General features: G+C 46.3%; 1 protein-coding gene across 7 annotated transcripts in view; it reads left to right on the forward strand.

Annotated features, from left to right (window-relative positions):
- Window positions 1–22,308, forward strand: part of nrp1a (neuropilin 1a) — a 113,328-nt gene that overhangs the window by 38,552 nt on the left and 52,468 nt on the right. For all 7 annotated transcript variants that reach the window (XR_005036088.1, XM_036944329.1, XM_036944326.1 and 4 more), the window contains 2 exons: window positions 3,765–3,946; window positions 17,039–17,266. Coding sequence is in view for 6 of the 7 variants with exons in the window: in XM_036944329.1 (XP_036800224.1) it covers window positions 3,765–3,946; window positions 17,039–17,266 (410 nt within the window). In the remaining variant the exon portion in view is untranslated. The remainder of the gene's footprint in view (window positions 1–3,764; window positions 3,947–17,038; window positions 17,267–22,308) is intronic.

The raw sequence follows: 22,308 nt of genomic DNA on the forward strand, positions 1-22,308 counted from the left end.
AATGAACAGCTCTCTATGGTCAGGGCGTGACGTTCTTAAAATGAAGTGGTGATCCTAACTGACCTAAAACAGTGCATTTTTACAAGGATTAAATGTCAGGAGTTCTGAAAAACTGAGTTTAAATGTATTTGGCTAAGGTTTATGTAAACCTCCGACTTCAACTGTATATCTCACTAGGTCAGGGTATTTAAGCCTTCATATATCCACAAATTCCAATGTATCCATGACATTCATTATTTCCTTAAGTGCATTAGGGTGATAGTTTGTATTGTGATTTCCTTTATGGCCCATTGAGGTATTTAAAACTGTATTATAATCTTCCACTGTAATAATAGTATTGTGTTGCTTGTCGGTTTGATAAATGATTCTATATATTTTCAAAGAAGCGTGGATCATCATTATTTGGACCGCTTAGGTTAATAAGTATTATCTGTTTATGGTCCAATAACATATTTAAATCATCCATCTACCTTGAGGATCTGTTTGGACAATTTGCACATTTGTGTCAAAATTACTGTTAATTAATATCATCACCCCTTTTGAATTTCTTTGCACATGGGAGAAATATACTTTGACCCCTAATCCTTTTTCCACAAAACTTCATCTAAAATTGTTGAATGAGTTTCCTGTAAGCAATAGATATTCTATTCCTTCTCTTTTAGCCATGTACAGTGCCTTGCGAAAGTATTCGCCCCCCTTGAACTTTGCGACCTTTTGCCACATTTCAGGCTTCAAACATAAAGATATAAAACTGTATTTTTTTGTGAAGAATCAACAACAAGTGGGACACAATCATGAAGTGGAACGACATTTATTGGATATTTCAAACTTTTTTAACAAATCAAAAACTGAAAAATTGGGCGTGCAAAATTATTCAGCCCCCTTAAGTTAATACTTTGTAGCGCCACCTTTTGCTGCGATTACAGCTGGGGTAAGTTGCTTGGGGTATGTCTCTATCAGTTTTGCACATCGAGAGACCTCTGGTCCCTTTGCAAAAAACAGCCCCAAAGCATGATGTTTCCACCCCCATGCTTCACAGTAGGTATGGATGGTTCTTTGGATGCAACTCAGCATTCTTTGTCCTCCAAACACGACGAGTTGAGTTTTTACCAAAAAGTTATATTTTGGTTTCATCTGACCATATGACATTCTCCCAATCTTCTTCTGGATTATCCAAATGCTCTCTAGCAAACTTCAGACGGGCCTGGACATGTACTGGCTTAAGCAGGGGGACACGTCTGGCACTGCAGAATTTGAGTCCCTGGCGGCGTAGTGTGTTACGGCATAGGCTTTGTTACTTTGGTCCCAGCTCTCTGCAGGTCATTCACTAGGTCCCCCCGTGTGGTTCTGAGATTTTTGCTCACCTTTTTTGTGATTATTTTGACCCCACAGGGTGAGATCTTGCGTGGAGCACCAGATCGAGGGAGATTATCAGTGGTCTTTTATGTCTTCCATTTCCTAATAATTGCTCCCACAGTTGATTTCTTCAAACCAAGCTGCTTACCCATTGCAGATTCAGTCTTCCCAGCCTGTTGCAAGTCTACAATTTAGTTTCTGGTGTCCTTTGACAGCTCTTTGGTCTTGGCCATAGTGGAGTTTGGAGTGTGACTGTTTGAGGTTGTGGACAGGTATCTTTTATACTGATAACAAGTTCAAACAGGTGCCATTAATACAGGTAACGAGTGGAGGACAGAGGAGCCTCTTAAAGAAGAAGTTACAGGTCTGTGAGAGCCAGAAATCTTGCTTGTTTGTAGGTGACCAAATACTTATTTTCCACCATAATTTGCAAATAAATTCATAAAAAATCCTGCAATGTGATTTTCTGGATTTTTTTTGTCTCATTTTTTTGTCGCATCTTTACTCCCTCACAACAGTTGTGAGACTGTGACACACACACACACACACACACACACACACACACACACACACACACACACACACACACACACACACACACACACACAAACACACACACACTCTCATACACACTCAACCCCTTCCCCCCACAAACAACTATACATTCAAATGCTTAACTGTTGCGCCATCCCAGAGCCCGACTCAAGAAAGGCCTTGATTTCCGAATGCATATACAGCTGCAGCTGTATGAGAATGCATGCGAAATTGTGCAGAAATGGAGAGATTTGGTTAACCATTGTCAAGTCCTAGGTGATGGAGATCAGATATACCCCTTCCCCCCTGTAAACACCCACAAACGGTCCCCCGTTGGACCATATTCCCAAGCTTCTCTGTGCAGTCAGGCCTTTAATGATTTTGTGCCACCAGGGCCACAATAATATGCCCTCTCTCTGAATGTCCGACTGTGGCCCTTTTTTTACCAGTTTCGCTGCTTGAACCCCTAACAAAGCATGGATGATTAATTTCTCCTGCACTGCAGACACACACACGTATATGCAAAGGTATACACCGCATACTTACATACAGATACACAGGCACACGTAAACACAAACACATACGCAAACACACACACAGGAACACATTGCTTTTCAGCCCAGATACCCATGGGCTGTGTACGTTCAGGCCATCCTGGTTGGCCAACTGATCAGATTCAGATTACCCTCTTCGCTCCATCTTATGTTACACACACGATGTGTGAGTGCATTGGCTCCCGTTGTTACCCGTGCACATTCTGAAGGCGATTTCCTCCCTTGGTCTTAAAGCTTCGTGCTGACTCAATTAGCCAGCTCTTCATGCCAATAGCCCTGGATCTGAAATTCTATTTGAGTAGGATGTGGAGCGTGCGTGTGTGTGTGTGCGTGTGCATGAGCTGCAATCCCATAGCTGCCGCCTGATTGCGTTAACACGTGCGTCTGGTGGTCTCCCTGTACCTGCCTCCAAGGAGTATAATACGATCACTGACATTGAATATACTCAAATACACACAGACACACACAGAACAACAGACAAGAACAGAAACACATATAAACCCCACACACTTCTCTCTTTAGGCATCGGCTCTTTTACAGGGAGAAGACAGCTATTGAGCTGCACTGACAGTTTCGACATAGCTCCAACACACACTCACAGCTCCACTAGACCAGTTTTATGTAAACCTAGACTCCGTACAGCTGGGAGTCATTGTTATAGAATCTCTGCAGTGTCTGCATTTTCTAGCTAACAACATGGAGCCGTGCCACGTGGAGGAAATATGAGAAGGTTAACCAATCTGCCCACCTGGTCTTGGATTTATCCTGTAGACCTCATTACCACTAGAGCATGTTTTTTTCTGCATTATGGAGGATCACCTATCAAAACATAAACTTGATTGTTGTTTCCAACTTATTGTGTGTGTGTGTGTGTGTGTGTATGTGTGTGTGTGTGTGTGTGTGTGTGTGTGTGTGTGTGTGCGCTGCAGTAACATGTGTTTCTCTGTTTCCGCTCTTGATTCAGACGTCAAAACAAATAGTGGCCATGTAATAATGGACATATCTAAAAAACTAAAAAGGCACTGTAACAATCATATTTTGACATGAATCACACCTGCACTTTCTGATATTTATGACTCCTAAACTGTATACACTAATACTTTCCTTTGAAAATAAATGAGACTGAGTATATATGATTGATTGTGTTGTCAGAGAGAGAGATTTATCCTGTACACCTCATTACTGCTAGAGCATGTTTTTTTCTGCATTATGGAGGATCAACTATCAAACATGAACTTGTGTGTGTGTGTGCATAAAATACCTAATACAACAACAGATCCCTGACAGGTACTCACTCCCCCTCTCCCCCTCTCTGTCCAGGTATGACTATGTGGAGGTACGTGACGGCGTGGACGAGAGTGGGCAGCTGGTGGGGAAGTACTGTGGGAAGATCGCCCCGTCACCCGTGGTGTCTTCTGGGTACCAGCTCTACATCAAGTTTGTGTCCGACTACGAGACCCATGGAGCAGGCTTCTCCATCCGCTACGAGGTCTTCAAAACAGGTGAGATGAGAAATAGTGAAAGGGCAAACAATCACAAAATATCATCACACACACACACAAGTTCACACACAGCTCGTGAAGCAGCAACAATGTATTTATGGTACTTCTAAGACTTACTGTAGTTATGATGATATCTGTTCATCCAGACATAATAATGTCCCCTTTCTCTGTTTATGTGATGCTACATCATCATGGTTAAGTGGAGAAAGTGAGTCCCCAACAGTTTAAAGATCATGAATGAAGGAAGTGCTTTCTCCTCTTCCTGCTCCTGATAAGCTCAATTCATACATATATTCCGTTGCGGTAGCATACTGCTGCTTATGCAGATGATCAGATGAACCGATAATGTTGTCCAACCCTGAGAAGTATCCTCAACAATAAAATATCACAAAAAAGACCACAGACGTGTCCCTGCTGAAACGGGAACTCACCAAGCAGCCTTATTTTCACAAGTACACTCAGGGGACATTCTCATTTCTTATCTGAAGACAATACAATAAAAGGGAAAGCTTCCTGTTGTTGGCTTGACTTCCTGACTGTGTTTTGAGTTTATGGCTGCCATGGGACGGGGGTAGATTTCCATTGAGTGATTGGGAGAGGGGAAGGGAGTAGGACACAAAGTGTAGGCACAGGTGCAACAGACAGCACACTTCACTCCGATTAATTAACCCTCAGCTAGTCTATGGGATGACCCAGAGTGACCCACAGAGAAGACGGATGCCCTCTTTTTAATCTCAGAAGTGTGTGTGTGTGTGTGTGTGTGTGTGTGTGTGTGTGTGTGTGTGTGTGTGTGTGTGTGTGTGTGTGTGTGTGTGTGTGTTTGTAGGGGTATGGTCAAATCAAATCAAATCAAACGTATTTATAAGCCCTTCGTACATCAGCTGATATCTCAAAGTGCTGTACAGAAACCCAGCCTAAAACCCCAAACAGCAAGCAATGCAGGTGTAGAATCACGGTGGCTAGGAAAAACTCCCTAGAAAGGCCAAAACCTAGGAAGAAACCTAGAGAGGAACCAGGCTATGTGGGCTGGCCAGTCCTCTTCTGGCTGTGCCGGTTGGAGATTATAACAGAACATGGCCAAGATGTTCAAATGTTCATAAATGACCAGCATGGTCCAATAATAATAAGGCAGAACAGTTGAAACTGGAGCAGCAGCACGGCCAGGTGGACTGGGGACAGCAAGGAGTCATCATGTCAGGTAGTCTTGAGGCATGGTCCTAGGGCTCAGGTCCTCCGAGAGAGAGAAAGAAAGAGAGAAAGAAAGAGAGAATTAGAGAGAGCACACTTAAATTCACACAGGACACCGAATAGGACAGGAGAAGTACTCCAGATATAACAAACTGACCCTAACCCCCCAACACATAAACTACTGCAGCATAAATACTGGAGGCTGAGACAGGAGGGGTCAGGAGACACTGTGGCCCCATCCGAGGACACCCCCGGACAGGGCCAAACAGGAAGGATATAACCCCACCAATTTTGCCAAAGCACAGCCCCCACACCACTAGAGGGATATCTTCTTCAAAAGAGAGATCAGGGTCCAGAGTAACGCCGAGGGTGTATGTGTGTCTGTGTGTGTCTGAGAGGATGTCCCTTTAATCTGATGTATTTGCGTGACACACACAGCTCCCCACACCTCAGTGAAGTGCAGCATTCCTTCTTGGTGATGCGGTTAAATTGTGCACCCCACATTCATCTCCTGACGAGGTATTTCCCAGTCTCATCCATTAAAAGGACTGATTATAAATTAGTTGTGTTTGGGCACCTGGGCTATGAGGGATGGGGGAAAGAAGTGCTGAATGCAGGGTGTTGAGATATGAGCAAATATGGTTCCCCAGAAGTGTTGTTAGTAAGAGGGGATGCACCAAGGGGGAGCCAGCTGGAGACACAGCCGAGTATGGTGCACCCTCTGTGGGATGTTTTGATCAGGACCATCCCCTGTAGAGCTGGCACCACACCATGGGTGTGTCGTGGGGCCGGGCTGTTTCTTCTGAAGCAGGCAACAGAAACTTGTTTAGCTTTGAAACCAGTGCTGTGTTTTGACTACAGCAGAGCCGGCCGCCGCCAAAGTGGTGGCTTTGAGATCAATTAAGCCTGTGTCCCAAATGGCACCCTATTGCCTATTTAGTGCAGTACTTTTGACCAGGACCCATAGTGCTCTGGTTAAAAGGGAATAGGGAATAGGGTGCCATTTGAAACATATCCTAAGCCCCCCTCCTTTGGTTTAGAGAGCAGCTAGCTTGTTGATTAGGTAAGCTTATCAACACCAGGGTGGGTATTAAGCGGACAGAATAAGCAGATTTGTGTTGGCTAATACATGTGAACTTAATGATGGTACACAGATGTTGAGGTATTGCTGGAGAAGTAATGCAAGGAATGCAGTGCATCTTAATGAGTCTGGATGGAAGAATGCTGTGTGTACAGTACTACAGACTCGGGTTCGAGGGCAGCTTCAGGGAATGGAGCTGGGTTCTTTTAGAGGTAAATGAGGGTTCAAGGTCAGATGGGAAACAGGGTACACACTATCTCTCTCTGTAATGAAACTGGAGAGCAGCCCTGGTTCTCATCAGCGGTGCCATCAGTAGCGCAAAAGAATGTCTAATTGGGAGAAAACAGATTGTTTGTGGTCGTCCATCGCCTTTCACAACTCTCACACACACACACACACACACACACAACTTTTTCAATCCAGGGATCTTGATTAGACCGGGCTATTTATTTTATGGGCAGCAAAATTGCCTGCCTTGCTCCACTGACCGAACAGTAGGAGGGAGGGAGGGAGGTAGGGAGGGAGGGAGGGAGGGATGAAAACAGAGACAGAGGGGGGTGAGGAGAGGAATAAAAGAGAGCTGAGAAAGTGGATAAGGACAGCTTATTTTTATGGATACACTGAACTCAGCAGTAGATAGTCGGATACAGGAAGAGAACACACTGTACCTGTGCTACTGCTGGTGTTGTCTATTGCTGGAGTCCACTAAGGTCACTACCACCCCTTTAGCCCAAATAGTCCCTAATGTCCGCCTCTCCGGATTTCAGAATAAAAACAGGCCAACCTCTCTGACCAGAAACCTCTATATTTATCCTCTAATCTTGTCTCACTTATAGTCTGTCACAACTGGGTCTCTTTCTCTCTGAAAAAAAGTAATATGCTTCTGGTTAACAGCTCTGCAATTTGTTACTCTTAGAGTCACATCAAGCATGGCGCTGGGGGCAGAGAGAGAGAGAGAGAGGGAGGAGAGAGATTCAGGGAGCGTGCCACTGCCCTGCCTTACCTATAAGTGAAAAGCTCCATCATCGGCATTTCACCCACTAGAGCCGTTCATCATGCCGCGGCTATGCGACACTTGTTACGACGACACCTGTGTCAACACCCAGGAGGGGGGAACGAGGTGAAGAAGGAGGGGGAGGGGGGGGTTTGAGGAGAGGATGGAGGGGAGAGAAGTGGGAGACAGATGCAGGGCCATTGGGCTTTCATCTGATGAGCGCTCTGATGGGCAAAGGTCACATCTGGCACAGCACTCACTGTCTGTCGCCCAAGCTCACACACACAAACAGACACACAGCCTGCCCCCATGGAAACTTAAGACCCAAATTCTCTAAAGGCCACAGGGGGGCACGGGCCCCTCATTCATGCTCTCTCTCATAGCTCACTGACAGTACAGGGGGGAAATGATGTCATCAGCATGCTAAATGTCTTGTCAGTGTGTCAGATTGACTGTGTGTGTGTGTGTGCGTGTGCGTGTGCGTGTGCGTGTGCGTGTGCGTGTGTGTGTGTGTGTGTGTGTGTGTGTGTGTGTGTGTGTGTGTGTGTGTAAATGAATGACACACACCCCCAGCTGTGGCTTCAGGTTAATATTTGATTATGTGTCCAGAGAGTTACCGGTAATTCTCCACTGCCCATTAACCCTTCTATCAGCCTAGCTACAGGGGAGGAAACGTCCATCCAGGAGGTAGCTAGTTACTAGACAAACTCGGCTAACTATCAAATAGAGTGATACATGGAGTATAAACTATAGGTATTTGCTCAGCAGTCTTAGAACAACACCTCATGTCATTAAGTCCCCAGTCCCTAACAACACTGACCACGGAGGGGGAAAGGAGGGAGAGGAATGATGTGTGTGTGTGTGTGTGTGTGTGTGAGAGAGAGAGAGAGAGGGAGATTAACAACACAGTCTTGAAGCAGCAGTCTGCTTTCACCATCTAAAGAAACGTTTTGAAATGTTAAATAGAAAAACCTAGCTCAAGGAAAAAGAAATCAGGGGAAAGGTATGTTGAAAGAGGCCCCAAGTCGGCTGTTAAAACCATATTTATTTAAGATTTGGATACAAAGCATAAATCCTTAGCACTTTGAGATTTCGAGTTTAGATTATGTAAAATATATATTTAACACGCTGTGACTTTGTCCTGTTAAATAAACTCTCATAACTCTACGAGGTATATTTGTTTACCCCCTCACCCATGGGAGATATGGCGCAACATACAGAAGTTTGAAAGATGCCATCTAGAAGCCATTATGGAGGCTTGTAAATGTCAAAGAGAGCACTTAGAGCCTGTTTTAAAAGACAGGCCTGTGTCCCAAATGGCACCCTATTCCCTACGCAGTGCACTACTTTTGACCAGAGCCCTATGGGTCCTGGTCAAAAGTAGTGCACTGTATAGGGAGTAGGGTGCCAATTGGGGGCATACACCTGTGTTTTTAAGGCTGCAGCTTGTCTCAATCCCGTCATAAACTCTATAGTTTGAAGCTGCAAAATTTTACTTTTTGGGCGACCCGATCAAAAGTCTAACAAGCTGTAGATCTATTCTATGTGCGCTATTTCTACGCTGCCCGTTCTTAAATTCGTTTTTTGCATCTCTTACTTTCAGTTTTGTAAACTGGCTTCAAACAGCTGAAATGCAACATTTTTGGTTATGGAAAATATATTTCACAGCAGTTTAAATGGTACAATGATTCTCTACACAATGACTGCTTGTTTTGTCACATAAACTCAAATGTAAACTGAAATAAATGTGCGTGCGCGTGCGTGTGTCTGTGTGTGTGTGTGTGTGTGTGTGTGTGTGTGTGTGTGTGTGTGTGTGTGTGGCAGTGGGCCATGGCGTGAGAGGAGTGGGTGGTGATAGGATGCTCTCTACTGAACTTCACTCTGAGAAATGTAGTTGTTTCTCGGGGAGAAGTTCTGGCGTGTTTACAGGTCCTTTGCAACTTTGCCATTTCAATACTCTCCCTCTTGTCTGGTGAAAATACCTCTAACGGCTCGGCTTTCGGTGGCGATGCGATTCACAAACCTAACAAAAACAACAGCAGTAGTAAAACTAGAATGAGACAAACAGGGTTGTGAGTTAGCGTGTGGTTAGCAATGACACATTATTTGCCTCTTGAAACTGGTCACACCACAGTAAATAGTCAGATTGTAAGCGCATAAATACCATGCACACAGCACAAAGCATTGTGGGTAGAGAGAGCGCTAGCGACGAGGGCCTGAGGGGCTTCTGTGGACCAAAGCCCTTTTGAGACGGAGATAATAAAAGATAAAAAAATGTATCTATTGGCCGAATATCTCTTGAGGGGAGAGACTGGACCTTTTCCTTATTCTGTTCTGATCTCTTTTCTCTATGCCCATTATCTTTTTAAAGACACCCACACAAAGGCACACAATGGCCGCCAGTTTGCCCTTGCCTGTCCCTTTTTTCTCTGTGGCTGAATGAAACTAGAAAAGGGGGGAGCCGGGATGGAGGTTGGTGGTGATAACATGTAATTATGGTACACAGAGAGAACATAGGCGAGACAGACATGCTCTCTTGTTACCCACGAGGCTAGCACTTTATCTTTCCTACTCACTTTGACTAGATATTGATCATGCAGTCCTAGCCCTGCAGTCCTAGCGAGCGACTAGCGCTGTCCTCTCCTCACCTAGGCATTGGGAATAAAGTTTTACAGTGTGAAAGGATTTTAAAATTGTCTGAAAGAATTTTCTTTTGGCCCAATTCTGCACTTGTCAAACACCATGTGCGACAACAGCGTCAGACAGAGACGACCAAATGGAAAGCTGCTGTCAAACAGAGCTACAGTCTTTCTTTGACTTGTACACCCACTATGAACTCTGCAGCAGACTGTAGCCCAGTGCACTGAAGGGCTGTGGGAGTCTTCTTTCCATGGAATGGCCACTTGTTTAGACCTCTCTACTTTACCACACACACACACACAAACACACACAGGAGTCTTATCAGACATCTTAAACTTGTCCCTGTCCCAGGCTGTACAGTGCCCAAGAAAAACAAGTGGACATGCCCAAATGACTATTGCCCCGTCGCACTCTCAACGGTTATCATGATGTGCTTCGAGAGGCTGGTCATGGCCAACATCAAGGCCAGATGCACTAGACCCACTCCAATTTGCCTACCACTCCAATAGATTCATGGAAGATGCCATTTCCATCAGTATTCAAAAGACGAAAGGTGTGTCATCAGCTCTCTCCTCTACTCCCTATCCACCCATGACTGCGTGGCTTTGCACGAAACCGCGGTTGTCGACCTGATAAATAACAGCAATGAGACTGTGCTCCCATCCATCCAGAAAATCTAGTCAAAATGGTGCCCGAGGAAGGCCCGCAGCACACGCCCCAAACACCCCAGCCATGAGCTGTTCAAGTCTGTATGTAGTGAGTAGCCTCTCTTTCTTACTGATTGATGGCTGTTTAACAGTCTGATGGCCTTGTTTTCCTGACACCACACTCCGAGTGCCCTCACCTTCTCCCTGTAGGCTGTCTCGTCATTGTTGGTAATCAAGCCTACTACTGTTGTGTCATCTGCAAACTTGATGATTGAGATGTAGGCGTGCATGGCCATGCAGTCATGGGTGAATAGGGAGTTCAGGAGGGGGCTGAGCATGCACCCTTGTGGGGCCCCAGTGTTGAGGATCAGCAAAGTGGAGATGTTATTTCCTACCTTCACCACCTGGGGGCGGCCCGTCAGGAAATCCAGGACCAATTTCACAGGGTGGGTTTGAGACCCAGGTCTTTAAGCTTATTGATAAGCTTGGAGGGTACTATGGTGTCCAATGCTGAGCTATAGTCAATGAGCAGCAGTCTTACATAGGCATTCCTCTTTTCCACATGGGATAGTACAGTGTGATGGCGATTGCATCATCTGTGGCCATCAGACTGCTGAACACTTGAACTGGACTGACCACCTGCGCTGACTCTCTGCACCTTGAACACATGCATTCACTCAACCACACACCCATACAGACATACTCTCATCCACACACACACACACACACACACACACACACACACACACACACACACACACATATATATATATATATATATATATATATATATATATATATATATATATATATATATATATATATATATATTGATGCTACACCACAACAACCCTGCTGCTACAAGACTCTTGTTATTATTGCTAAATACTGCACAATTTAAACACATGCCCCCGAATCCCCCCTTCCCCAAAACTTGCAAATATTGGACTATAAATTTGCCTTGCTATACAATATTATGCAAAAATATTTATTATATTTTTCTCAGCCATTTACTTTATGTTCGCATTCTTATCATTTATGATTTATTTATTTTATTATTTCTTATCGGAACTTGAACTTGAAACATACACACACACACGCAGATACATACACAGACACACACACACCTGTCTGCCCCTGAACCTCCCTCTTTTCCCAGGGCGGGAAAACTCAGTCATCCATGGGATTAGTCTGTGGAGGCCCACAGAGTTCTGGACGACCACATCCCTGGCCCTGATATTTTAGAAAAGTTTTTCTGGTCTACAGTTTTTCAAACAGGAAAAAAGAGGAAAACTGCAGAATGAATGGCCAGACCCGCTGTTTTGAAATCGGTAGCTTTCAGAGCAGCACTAAATATCAACTTGCCTCACAGTCAAACTGAACTGGTGTTCCTGCCTTTCCTTTCTCTCTCTCTCTCTCTCCCCCCCTTTCCCCTTCAAAAAAGAAAGAAACTAAATAAGCCACTCTCATTTCCAAAGTGTGTCAGACAGGCTGAAGTGGTCCTGAATTAGGGGCCCAGCGAGATGCCTGCAGATGACTAAATGACAGGGGAAAAACAGTTAGCCACATTCACTCAAGCTGCATGGGCTGTTACACTGGTATAATAAGCTTTATGCCTCCATCAAGCTTGCCATGGATGGCTGGTTGATGGCTCTCCCACAATTTCTGCCTCAATTGGCCTCCACCCATGGAAAGGATGGTTTACTGAATAACATGGACATAACATTAACAGCTGCTCATTTCCACCCACTAATGGTCATAGTTCATCAGAAATAACTAAGATACATTCAATGGGACAATTTACTCTGAATTGAATGTCTGAGACTCACTGTTTTATGTTCTCTGTCTCTTGAGTTGAAGTACAGTACATCTTTGTTATGCATTTTGGGGTATTTTTCTTGCCACGGTTCACATATTTTTTAAATCATACTCATCTGGTCATGATGCAGTGTAAAGTGATGAATGTGTGAAATCTGCTCAGTTCCCTAATCAGCTGAAAGCCTCTTCTCCAGGGAGTCATGGGTAAATGTTTTGACTTGCTGGTATAAAACATAAAACTGGTGTGAGTGTGTGCATGCTTGTGTGTATGTGTGTGTACGCAGCCCCCCTTGCCTCAACTTTGAGGATGTAATTTTCTCTAAGCACTTCTCATATGTCACACAGATGCGTAATGACAAGGCTGGGGGGGGGCATGTTTATTCAGTCCCGTGCTGGTGATTGAGGCCTTTCACTGATGTTTACAATCACTCTGGCCAGATGTTACAGCAGCAGCAACAGATTCAACACACACACACACACACACACACACACACACACACACACACACACACACAGAAGCATAAAGAAGTGTGAAGTCAAGGACGGACAAAGAATAAGACAGTCAGAGAGAGGGAGAGAGAAAGACGGCGTGTAGTGTGTATCAGCAGCCCATTGAATGAATTACAACAGATTCAAGGTGGTCTCCGTCTCAGGGCCATAAAGCTCTGTCTCAAAGCGACAGCTGGCTCGCAGAGCTTCTCCATCACAAACCATCACAAAGCACAAAGGAACAGGCAAACAAACAAACCATAAAACAAGACACTCAAAAGTATCACCTTCTTTCTTTCTTTCTCTTCCTCTCTCTTTATTTTTCTCTACTCTTTCTTCCTCTCCCAACTGGGCACAGAGGTCAATTCAATGTCTATTCAAATCAAATCAAATGTTATTAGTCACATGCGCCGAATACAACATGTGTAGACCTTACAGTGAAATGCTTTCTTACGAGCCCCTAACCGACAGTGCAGTTGAAAAAAATATGGATAAGAATAAGAGATAAAAGTAACAAGTAATTAAAGAGCAGCAGTAAAAAATAACAATATATACAGGGGGGAAGCCGGCACAGAGTCAATGTGCGGAGGCACCGGTTACTTGAGATAGTATGTACATGTAGGTAGAGTTAATTAAAGCGACTATGCATAGATGACAACAGAGAGTGGCAGTGGTGTGGAGTGGGGAGGGGGGGGCAATGCGAATAGTCTGGGTAGCCATTTGACTAGATGTTCAGGAGTCTTATGGCTTGGGGATAGAAGCTGTTTAGAAGCCTCTTGGACCTAGACTTGGTGCTCCGGTACCACTTGCCGTGTGGTAGCAAGGAGAACAGGCTATGGCTAGGGTGGCTGGAGTCTTTGACAATTTCTAGGGCCTTCCTCTGACACCGCCCTGTATACAGGTCCTGGATGGCAGGAAGCTTGGCCCCAGTGATGTACTGGGGAGTTCGCACTACACTCTGTAGTGCCTTGCGGTCAGAGGCCTAGCAGTTGCCATACCAAGCAGTGATGCAACCAGTCAGGATGCTCTCAATGGTGCCGCTGTAGAACCTTTTGCGGATCTGAGGACCCATACCAAATCTTTTCAGTCTCCTGAGGGGGAATAGGTTTTGTTGTGCCCGCTTCACGACTGTCATTGTGTGCATGGAACATGTTCATTTTTTGGTGATGTGGACACCAAGGAACCTGTAGCTCTCAACCTGCTCCACTGCAGCCCCGTCGATGAGAATCGGGGTGTGCTCAGTCCTCTTTTTGCTGTAGTCCACAATTATCTCCTTTGTCTTGATCACGTTGAGGGAGAGGTTGTTTTCCTGGCACCACATAGCCAGGTCTCTGACCTCCTCCCTGTAGGCTGTCTCGTTGTTTTCGGTGATCAGGCCTACCACTGTTTTGTCATCAGCAAACTTAATGATGGTGTTGGAGTCGTACCTGGCTGTACAGTCATGAGTGAACTGAGAGTACAGGAGGGGGCTGAGCACACACCCCTGAGGGGCCCCTGTGTTGAGGATCAGTGTGGTGGATGTGTTGTTACCTACCCTTACCACCTGGTGGGCGGCCCATCAGGAAGTCCAGGATCCAGTTGCAGAGGGAGGTGTTTAGTCCCATGGTCCTTAGCTTAGTGATGAGTTTTTAGGGAATATGGTGTTGAACGCTGAGCTGTAGTCAATGAATAGCATTCTCACATCCTTTTGTCCAGGTGGGAAAGGGCAGTGTGGAGTGTAATAGAGACTGAATCATCTGTGGATCTGTTGGGGCGGTATGCAAACTGGAGTGGATCTAGGGTATCTGGGATGATGGTGTTGTGAGTCATGGCCAGCCTTTCAAAGCACTTCATGGCTACAGACGTGAGTGCTACGGGTTGGTAGTCATTTAGGCAGGTTCCCTTAGTGTTCTTGGGCACAGGCACTATTGTGGTCTGCTTAAAACATGTTGGTATTACAGACTCAGACAGGGAGAGGTTGAAAATGTCAGTGAAGACACTTGCTAGTTGGTCAGCGTATGCTCGCAGTACACGTCCTGGTAATCCGTCTGGCCCTGTGGCCTTGTTGACCTGTCTAAAGGTCTTACTCACATAGGCTGCAAAGAGCGTGATGACACAGTCTTCCGGTACAGCTGGTGCATGCCTGTTTCAGTGTTATTTGCCTCGAAGTGAGCATATAGGTAGTTTAGCTTGTCCGGTAGGCTCGTGTCACTGGGCAGCTCTCGGCTGTGCTTCCCTTTGTAGTCTGTAAGGGTTTGCACGCTCTGCCACATCCGACGAGCATCAGAGCCGGTGTAGTATGACTCGATCTTAGTCCTGTATTGACGCTTTGCCTGTTTGATGGTTCGTCGGAGGGCATAGCGGGATTTCTTATAAGCTTCCGGGGTAGAGGCGGTAGCTCTAGCCTTTGGTTGGGGTATGCACGTACGGTCACTGTGGGGAACGACGTCATCGATGCACTTATTGATGAAGCCAATGACAGATGTGGTGTACTCTTCAATGCCATTGGAGGAATCCCGGAACATATTCCAGTCCTGTAGCTTAGCATCTGCTTCATCTGACCACTTTTTTATTGATCTTGTCACTGGTGCTTCCTGCTTTAAAAGCATGAATCAGGAGGATGGAATTATGGTCAGATTTGCCAAGTGGAGGGCGAGGAAGAGCTTTGTATGCATCTCTGTGTTTTATTTTATTTTTATTTCACCTTTATTTAACCAGGTAGGCTAGTTGAGAACAAGTTCTCATTTACAACTGCGACCTGGCCAAGATAAAGCATAGCAGTGTGAACAGACAACACAGAGTTACACATGGAGTAAACAATTAACAAGTCAAAAACACAGTAGAAAAAAAGGAGAGTCTATATACATTGTGTGCAAAAGGCATGAGGAGGTAGGCGAATAATTACAATTTTGCAGATTAACACTGGAGTGATAAATTATCAGATGGTCATGTACAGGTAGAGATATTGGTGTGCAAAAGAGCGGAAAAGTAAATAAATAAAAACAGTATGGGGATGAGGTAGGTAAAAATGGGTGGGCTATTTACCGATAGACTATGTACAGCTGCAGCGATCGGTTAGCTGCTCAGATAGCAGATGTTTGAAGTTGGTGAGGGAGATAAAAGTCTCCAACTTCAGCGATTTTTGCAATTCGTTCCAGTCACAGGCAGCAGAGAACTGGAACGAAAGGCGGCCAAATGAGGTGTTGGCTTTAGGGATGATCAGTGAGATACACCTGCTGGAGCGAGTGCTACGGGTGGGTGTTGCCATCGTGACCAGTGAACTGAGATAAGGCGGAGCTTTACCTAGCATGGACTTGTAGATGACCTGGAGCCAGTGGGTCTGGCGACGAATATGTAGCGAGGGCCAGCCGACTAGAGCATACAGGTCGCAGTGGTGGGTGGTATAAGGTGCTTTAGTGACAAAACGGATGGCACTGTGATAAACTGCATCCAGTTTGCTGAGTAGAGTGTTGGAAGCAATTTTGTAGATGACATCGCCGAAGTCGAGGATCGGTAGGATAGTCAGTTTTACTAGGGTAAGTTTGGCGGCGTGAGTGAAGGAGGCTTTGTTGCGGAATAGAAAGCCAACTCTAGATTTGATTTTCGATTGAAGATGTTTGATATGAGTCTGGAAGGAGAGTTTACAGTCTAGCCAGACACCTAGGTACTTATAGATGTCCACATATTCAAGGTCGGAACCATCCAGGGTGGTGATGCTAGTCAGGCGTGCGGGTGCAGGCAGCGAACGGTTGAAAAGCATGCATTTGGTTTTACTAGCGTTTAAGAGCAGTTGGAGGCCACGGAAGGAGTGTTGTATGGCATTGAAGCTCGTTTGGAGGTTAGATAGCACAGTGTCCAAGGACAGGCCGGAAGTATATAGAATGGTGTCGTCTGCGTAGAGGTGGATCAGGGAATCGCCCGCAGCAAGAGCAACATCATTGATATATACAGAGAAAAGAGTCGGCCCGAGAATTGAACCCTGTGGCACCCCCATAGAGACTGCCAGAGGACCGGACAGCATGCCCTCCGTGTGGAGTATAGGTGGTCCAAAGTCGTTGTACAATTAAAACATGCTGATAGAAATGTGGTAAATGTATTTTCATTGAAATTATGTGGAAACAACATTGATTCAATCAGTGTGTTCCCTGTGGGTCTCCTCCTGTCTGACTTGCAGAAGAGATGTCAGTCTCAATGCGACTTCCCTGGTTTAATAAATAAATACATTCAAAATCTTTATTTTCCTCTCCTTCTCTCAGGTCCGGAATGTTCCAGGAACTTCACATCTAACAATGGGGTAATAAAGTCACCTGGTTTTCCAGAGAAGTATCCTAACAACCTGGACTGCACCTTCATGATCTTTGCCCCCAAGATGTCCGAGATCATCCTGGAGTTTGAGAGCTTCGAGCTTGAGCCTGACACCACCCCTCCCACCGGAGTCTTCTGTCGATACGATAGGCTGGAGATCTGGGACGGCTTCCCTGGAGGTGAGTCACAGTCATACATCTAGTCAGATATCGCTAGTATCTTTGTTAGCATTCTCAGTATTATACAGTAGGGTAATATTAACACATTTAATATATATTAATAGGGCGATGATTGTGGACAGGACACGTAGCCTAGTTGTCCTAACTCAATGCCAAACATGTCCTAATTCTGATCGTCTACCATACTCCCTTCCTGTGTTGTGTTTGTGGAGTTGTTAATGTTTGTCAGTTGAGAGGAGGCCATGGTACGTATGTAGACAGGGGTGTTACTCCACCTTACTGTTGATTGATCGGTCAGGAGTGGACTTTTGTGTCCAGAAACAACCTAACCCTTTTGTATGGGTTTGGGTTTTAGCTGTTGTTTCTTCTAGAGCAGGTATTCCCAAACTGGGGTATGTAAGGTAGTCGGGGGTATGTCAAATACAAATGTGATTCAGAGGTTTTTTTTCTAGCCTGAGTAGACTTGTTTCACTGCCAGAAATACAATGAAACCATCTAGTGTTCCGCGAAATAACAACACAATGTCAAATACAGGTAGCCTAGTCAAATAATTAACATCCAATTACATTAACCGTTACTCTCTCGTGGGAAATCTTCACTCTTGAGCAGACATTTAGAAACAAAACATGACAATTTGAAAAATAAGCCATGTGTAACGGCAGATTTCCTCTTCGTCTGAAGAGGAGTAAGGATCGGACCAAGATGCAGAGTGGTAAGTGTTCATGACGATTTATTAAAAACGAACTGAACACTGAAATACACTGAAATACAAAACAATAAACGATGTGATAAAAACCGAAACACACGGAAACAAACAACCACAAACCAACAGTGAAACCCAGGCTACCTAAGTATGATTCTCAATCAGAGACAACTAACGACACCTGCCTCTGATTGAGAACCATACTAGGCTAAACACAAAAACCAACATAGAAAGACAAACATAGACTGCCCACCCCAACTCACACCCTGACCATATTAAAACAAAGAATAAAATAATAAAATAACAGAACTATGGTCAGAACGTGACATCATGGGAGTTTTTTGAGAGAGAATAAAGTAGTATGACATGTATAAAAGCAACAGATACCATTAATATGAAGGGGCTAGAACATCTTATATGGTGAGCTACCGAGTGCCTAGGACAGGCAAGCGCCATACTATTGTGGAGGACTTAATTCTTCCTGCTGCCATGGATATGGCTGGGACAATGCTGGAGGGAAAAGGCCAAAAAACTAGACAGACAATTCCTTCATCACACTTTTTCACGATGTATCAGTGACATGGCAGGAGATGTTTTGAAACAATTACTGCAATTACAAGCCAGTGAATTATATGCTTTACAGCAGATGTGGCGGGCCTGGCATAGCTCCTGGTATATGTCAGTTATGTTTATGGGGGGTCAATTAAGGAAGACATCCTCTTCTACAGACCACTGGAAACCAGAACAACATGAGATGATATGTTTTAAGTACTGGACAGCTTTGTGATATCAAATGGACTTCGGTGGTCAAGATGTGTTGGTATTGTATTGATGGCGCAAAAGCCATGAGAGGGAGACAGTGGAGTGGTGAGCAGTTGCTCCCTATGCCACTTGAGTACACTGCAGCCTCCCCCGAGAGGCTCTTGCTGCCAAGGGAATGCCTGACAGCTTGAAAGACGTTTTGGACACTACAGTGAAAGTAGTTAACTTTGTTAAAGTAAGGCCCCTGAACTCTCGTGTATTTTCTTCATCATACAATGATATGGGCAGCGACCAGATGACCAGAACCAGATGACCAGAACCAGAACACTTTAACAACATACAGAAGTGCGCTGGTTATTAAGGGGCAAAGTATTGACATGTTTCTTTGAATTGAGAGACGAGCTTACGTTTTCTTTACTGACCATAAGTTTCACTTGTCTGACCGCTTGCATGATGACGAGTTTCTCACATGACTGGCCTATCTGGGTGATGTTTTTTCTTGCCTGAATTATCTGAATCTTGAATTACAGGGACTCTCCACAACTATATTCAATGTGCAGGACAAAACTGAGGATATGATTAAGAAGCTGAAAGCTCTTTTCTGTCTGCATTAACAAGGACAACACACGGGTCTTTCCATCATTGTGTGATTTTTTTGGTGTGCAAATGAACTCAAGCTTACGGACAATGCAAAATGTGATATAGCGAAACACCTGAGTGAACTGTGTGCGCAATTATGCAGGTACTTTCCCGAAATGAATGACACAAACAACTGGATTCTGTCACGTTCTGACCATAGTTCCTTTGTGTTTTCCTTGTTTTAGTGTTGGTCAGGACGTGAGCTGGGTGGGCATTCTATGTTGTGTGTCTAGTTTGTCTATTTCTATGTTTGGCCTGATATGGTTCTCAATCAGAGTCATTGTCTCTGATTGGGAACCATATTTAGGTAGCCTGTTTTGTGTGGGTTTTGTTTGGTGGTTAGGGCTGTTTTGGTTTTCACGTTTATTGTTTTGTATTCCTGTTCATGTTTGAGTTACCTTATTAAATTACCATGAACTATAACCACGCTGCGTTTTGGTCCGCCTCTCCTTCCCAGGAAGAAAGCCGTTACAGAACCACCCACCACAACAGGACCAAGCGGCGTGGTGAAAAGCAGCAACAGCAGGAGAGGCAGCAGCAGCAGCAGCAGCAGCTATTTGGAGAAATGGACTTGGGAGGAGATCCTAGACGGGAAAGGACCCTGGGCACAGCCAGGAGAATATCACCGCCCCAAAGAAGAGCTGGAGGCAGCGAAGGCGGAGAGGCGCTGGTATGAGGAGGCAGCACGGCGGCGTGGATGGAAGCCCGAGAGTCTTGGGGGGACACACATGGAGTATGGCGAAGCCAGGTATGAGACCTGCGCCAACTTCCTGTGCTTACCGGGGGGGCGAGAGAGATCGGGCAGGCACTGTGTTATGCTGTGGAGCGCAGTGCGGGTGCATAGCCCGGTGAGGTACATACCAGCTCCTCGTGTCGGCCGGGCTAGAGTGGGCATCGAGCCAGGTGCCATGAAGCCGGCTCTACGCATCTGGTCTCCAGTGCGTCTCCTTGGGCCGGCGTAAAAGGCTCCAGCCTTACGCATGGTGTCCCCGGTTCGCCTGCACAGCCCAGTGCAGGCTATTCCACCTCGCCGCACTGGAGCATTCAACCAGGTAAGGTTGGGCAGGCTCGGTGCTCAAGAGCTCCAGTGCGCCTGCATGGTCCGGTCTATCCAGTACCACCTCCACGCATCAGCCCTCCGGTGGCAGCTCCCCGCACTCGCCCTGAGGTGCGTGTCCTCGGCCCAGTACCACCAGTGCCGGCACCACGCACCAGGCCTACAGTGCGCCTCGCCTGTTCAGCGCTGCCAGAGCCTTCCTCCTCTCCAGCGCAGCCGTAGTCTCCCGCCTGTTCGGCGCTGCCAGAGCTTCCGCCACTCAGTCCAGAGGCGCCAGAGCTCCTCTGTCCAGCACTGCCAGAGCCTTCCTCCTCTCCAGCGTTGTCTGAGCTGCCCGTCTGTCCAGAGCTGCTAGGGTCTCCCGTCTGTCCAGAGCCGCTAGAGTCTCCCGTCTGTCCAGAGCCGCTAGAGTCTCCCGTCTGTCCAGAGCCGCTAGAGTCTCCCGTCTGTCCAGAGCCGCTAGAGTCTCCCGCCAGGATCTTCCAGAGCCACCAGTCAGCCAGGATCCTCCAGAGCCGCCAGTCAGCCAGGATCCTCCAGAGCCGCCAGTCAGCCAGGATCCGCCAGTCAGCCAGGATCCGCCAGAGCCGGCAGTCGGCCAGGATCCGCCAGAGCCGGCAGTCGGCCAGGATCCGCCAGAGCCGCCAGTCGGCCAGGATCCGCCAGAGCCGCCAGTCAGCCAGGATCCGCCAGAGCCGCCAGTCAGCCAGGATCCGCCAGAGCCGCCAGTCAGCCAGGATCCGCCAGAGCCGCCAGTCAGCCAGGATCCGCCAGAGCCGCCAGTCAGCCAGGATCCGCCAGAGCCGCCAGTCAGCCAGGATCCGCCAGAGCCGCCATTCAGCCAGGATCCGCCAGACCCGTCAACCAGCCTGAGCTACCCCTCAGTCCTGAGCTACCCCTCAGTCCCGAGCTACCCCTCAGTCCCGAGCTACCCCTCAGTCCTGAGCTACCCCTCAGTCCTGAGCCAACTCGGTCCGGAGCTTCCCCTCAGTCCGGAGCTTCCCCTCAGTCCGGAGCTGCCCCTCAGTCCGGAGCTGCCCCTCAGTCCGGAGCTGCCCCTCAGTCCAGTGGGGCCCTCTGTTGGAGTTCCTAGGCCAAGGTCGGTGGCGAGGGTCGCCACTCAAAGGACGCTAAGGAGGTGGACTAAGACAATGATGGAGTGGGGTCCACGTCCAGCGCCAGAGCCGCCACCGCGGACAGATGCCCACCCAGACCCTCCCCTATAGGTTTAGGTTGTGCGCACCTTGGGGGACCATAGTTCTTTTGTGTTTTCCTTGTTTTAGTGTTGGTCAGGACGTGAGCTGGGTGGGAATTCTATGTTGTCTGTCTAGTTTGTCTATTTCTATATTTGGCCTGATATGGTTCTCAATCAGTTAGTCATTGTCTCTGATTGGGAACCATATTTAGGTAGCCTGTTTTGTGTTGGGTTTTGTTGGTTTCCTGTCTTTGTGTTTTCTGCACCAGATAGGGCTGTTTTGGTTTTCACGTTTATTGTTTTGTATTCCTGTTCATGTTTGAGTTACCTTATTAAATTACCATGAACTCTAACCACGCTGCGTTTTGGTCCGCCTCTCCTTCCCAGGAAGAAAGCCGTTACAGATTCGTTATCCCTTTCATGTCCTGCCTCCAGTCTACCGATATCTGAACAAGAGAGCCTCGTCAATATTGCAACAAGCAGTTCTGTGAAAATTGAATTTAATCAGAAGCCACTGCCAGATTTCTAGATTGGGCTGCGCTCAGTGTATCCTGCCTTGGCAAATCGCACTGTTACGACACTGATGACCTTTGCAACCACGTACCTATGTGAGAGTGGATTCTCAGCCCTCACTAGCATGAAAACAAAATACAGGCACAGACTGTGTGTGGAAAACGATTTAAGAT

The sequence above is a fragment of the Oncorhynchus mykiss genome, chromosome 15, assembly GCF_013265735.2.
Source record: "Oncorhynchus mykiss isolate Arlee chromosome 15, USDA_OmykA_1.1, whole genome shotgun sequence".
NCBI classification, from domain to species: domain Eukaryota; kingdom Metazoa; phylum Chordata; class Actinopteri; order Salmoniformes; family Salmonidae; genus Oncorhynchus; species Oncorhynchus mykiss.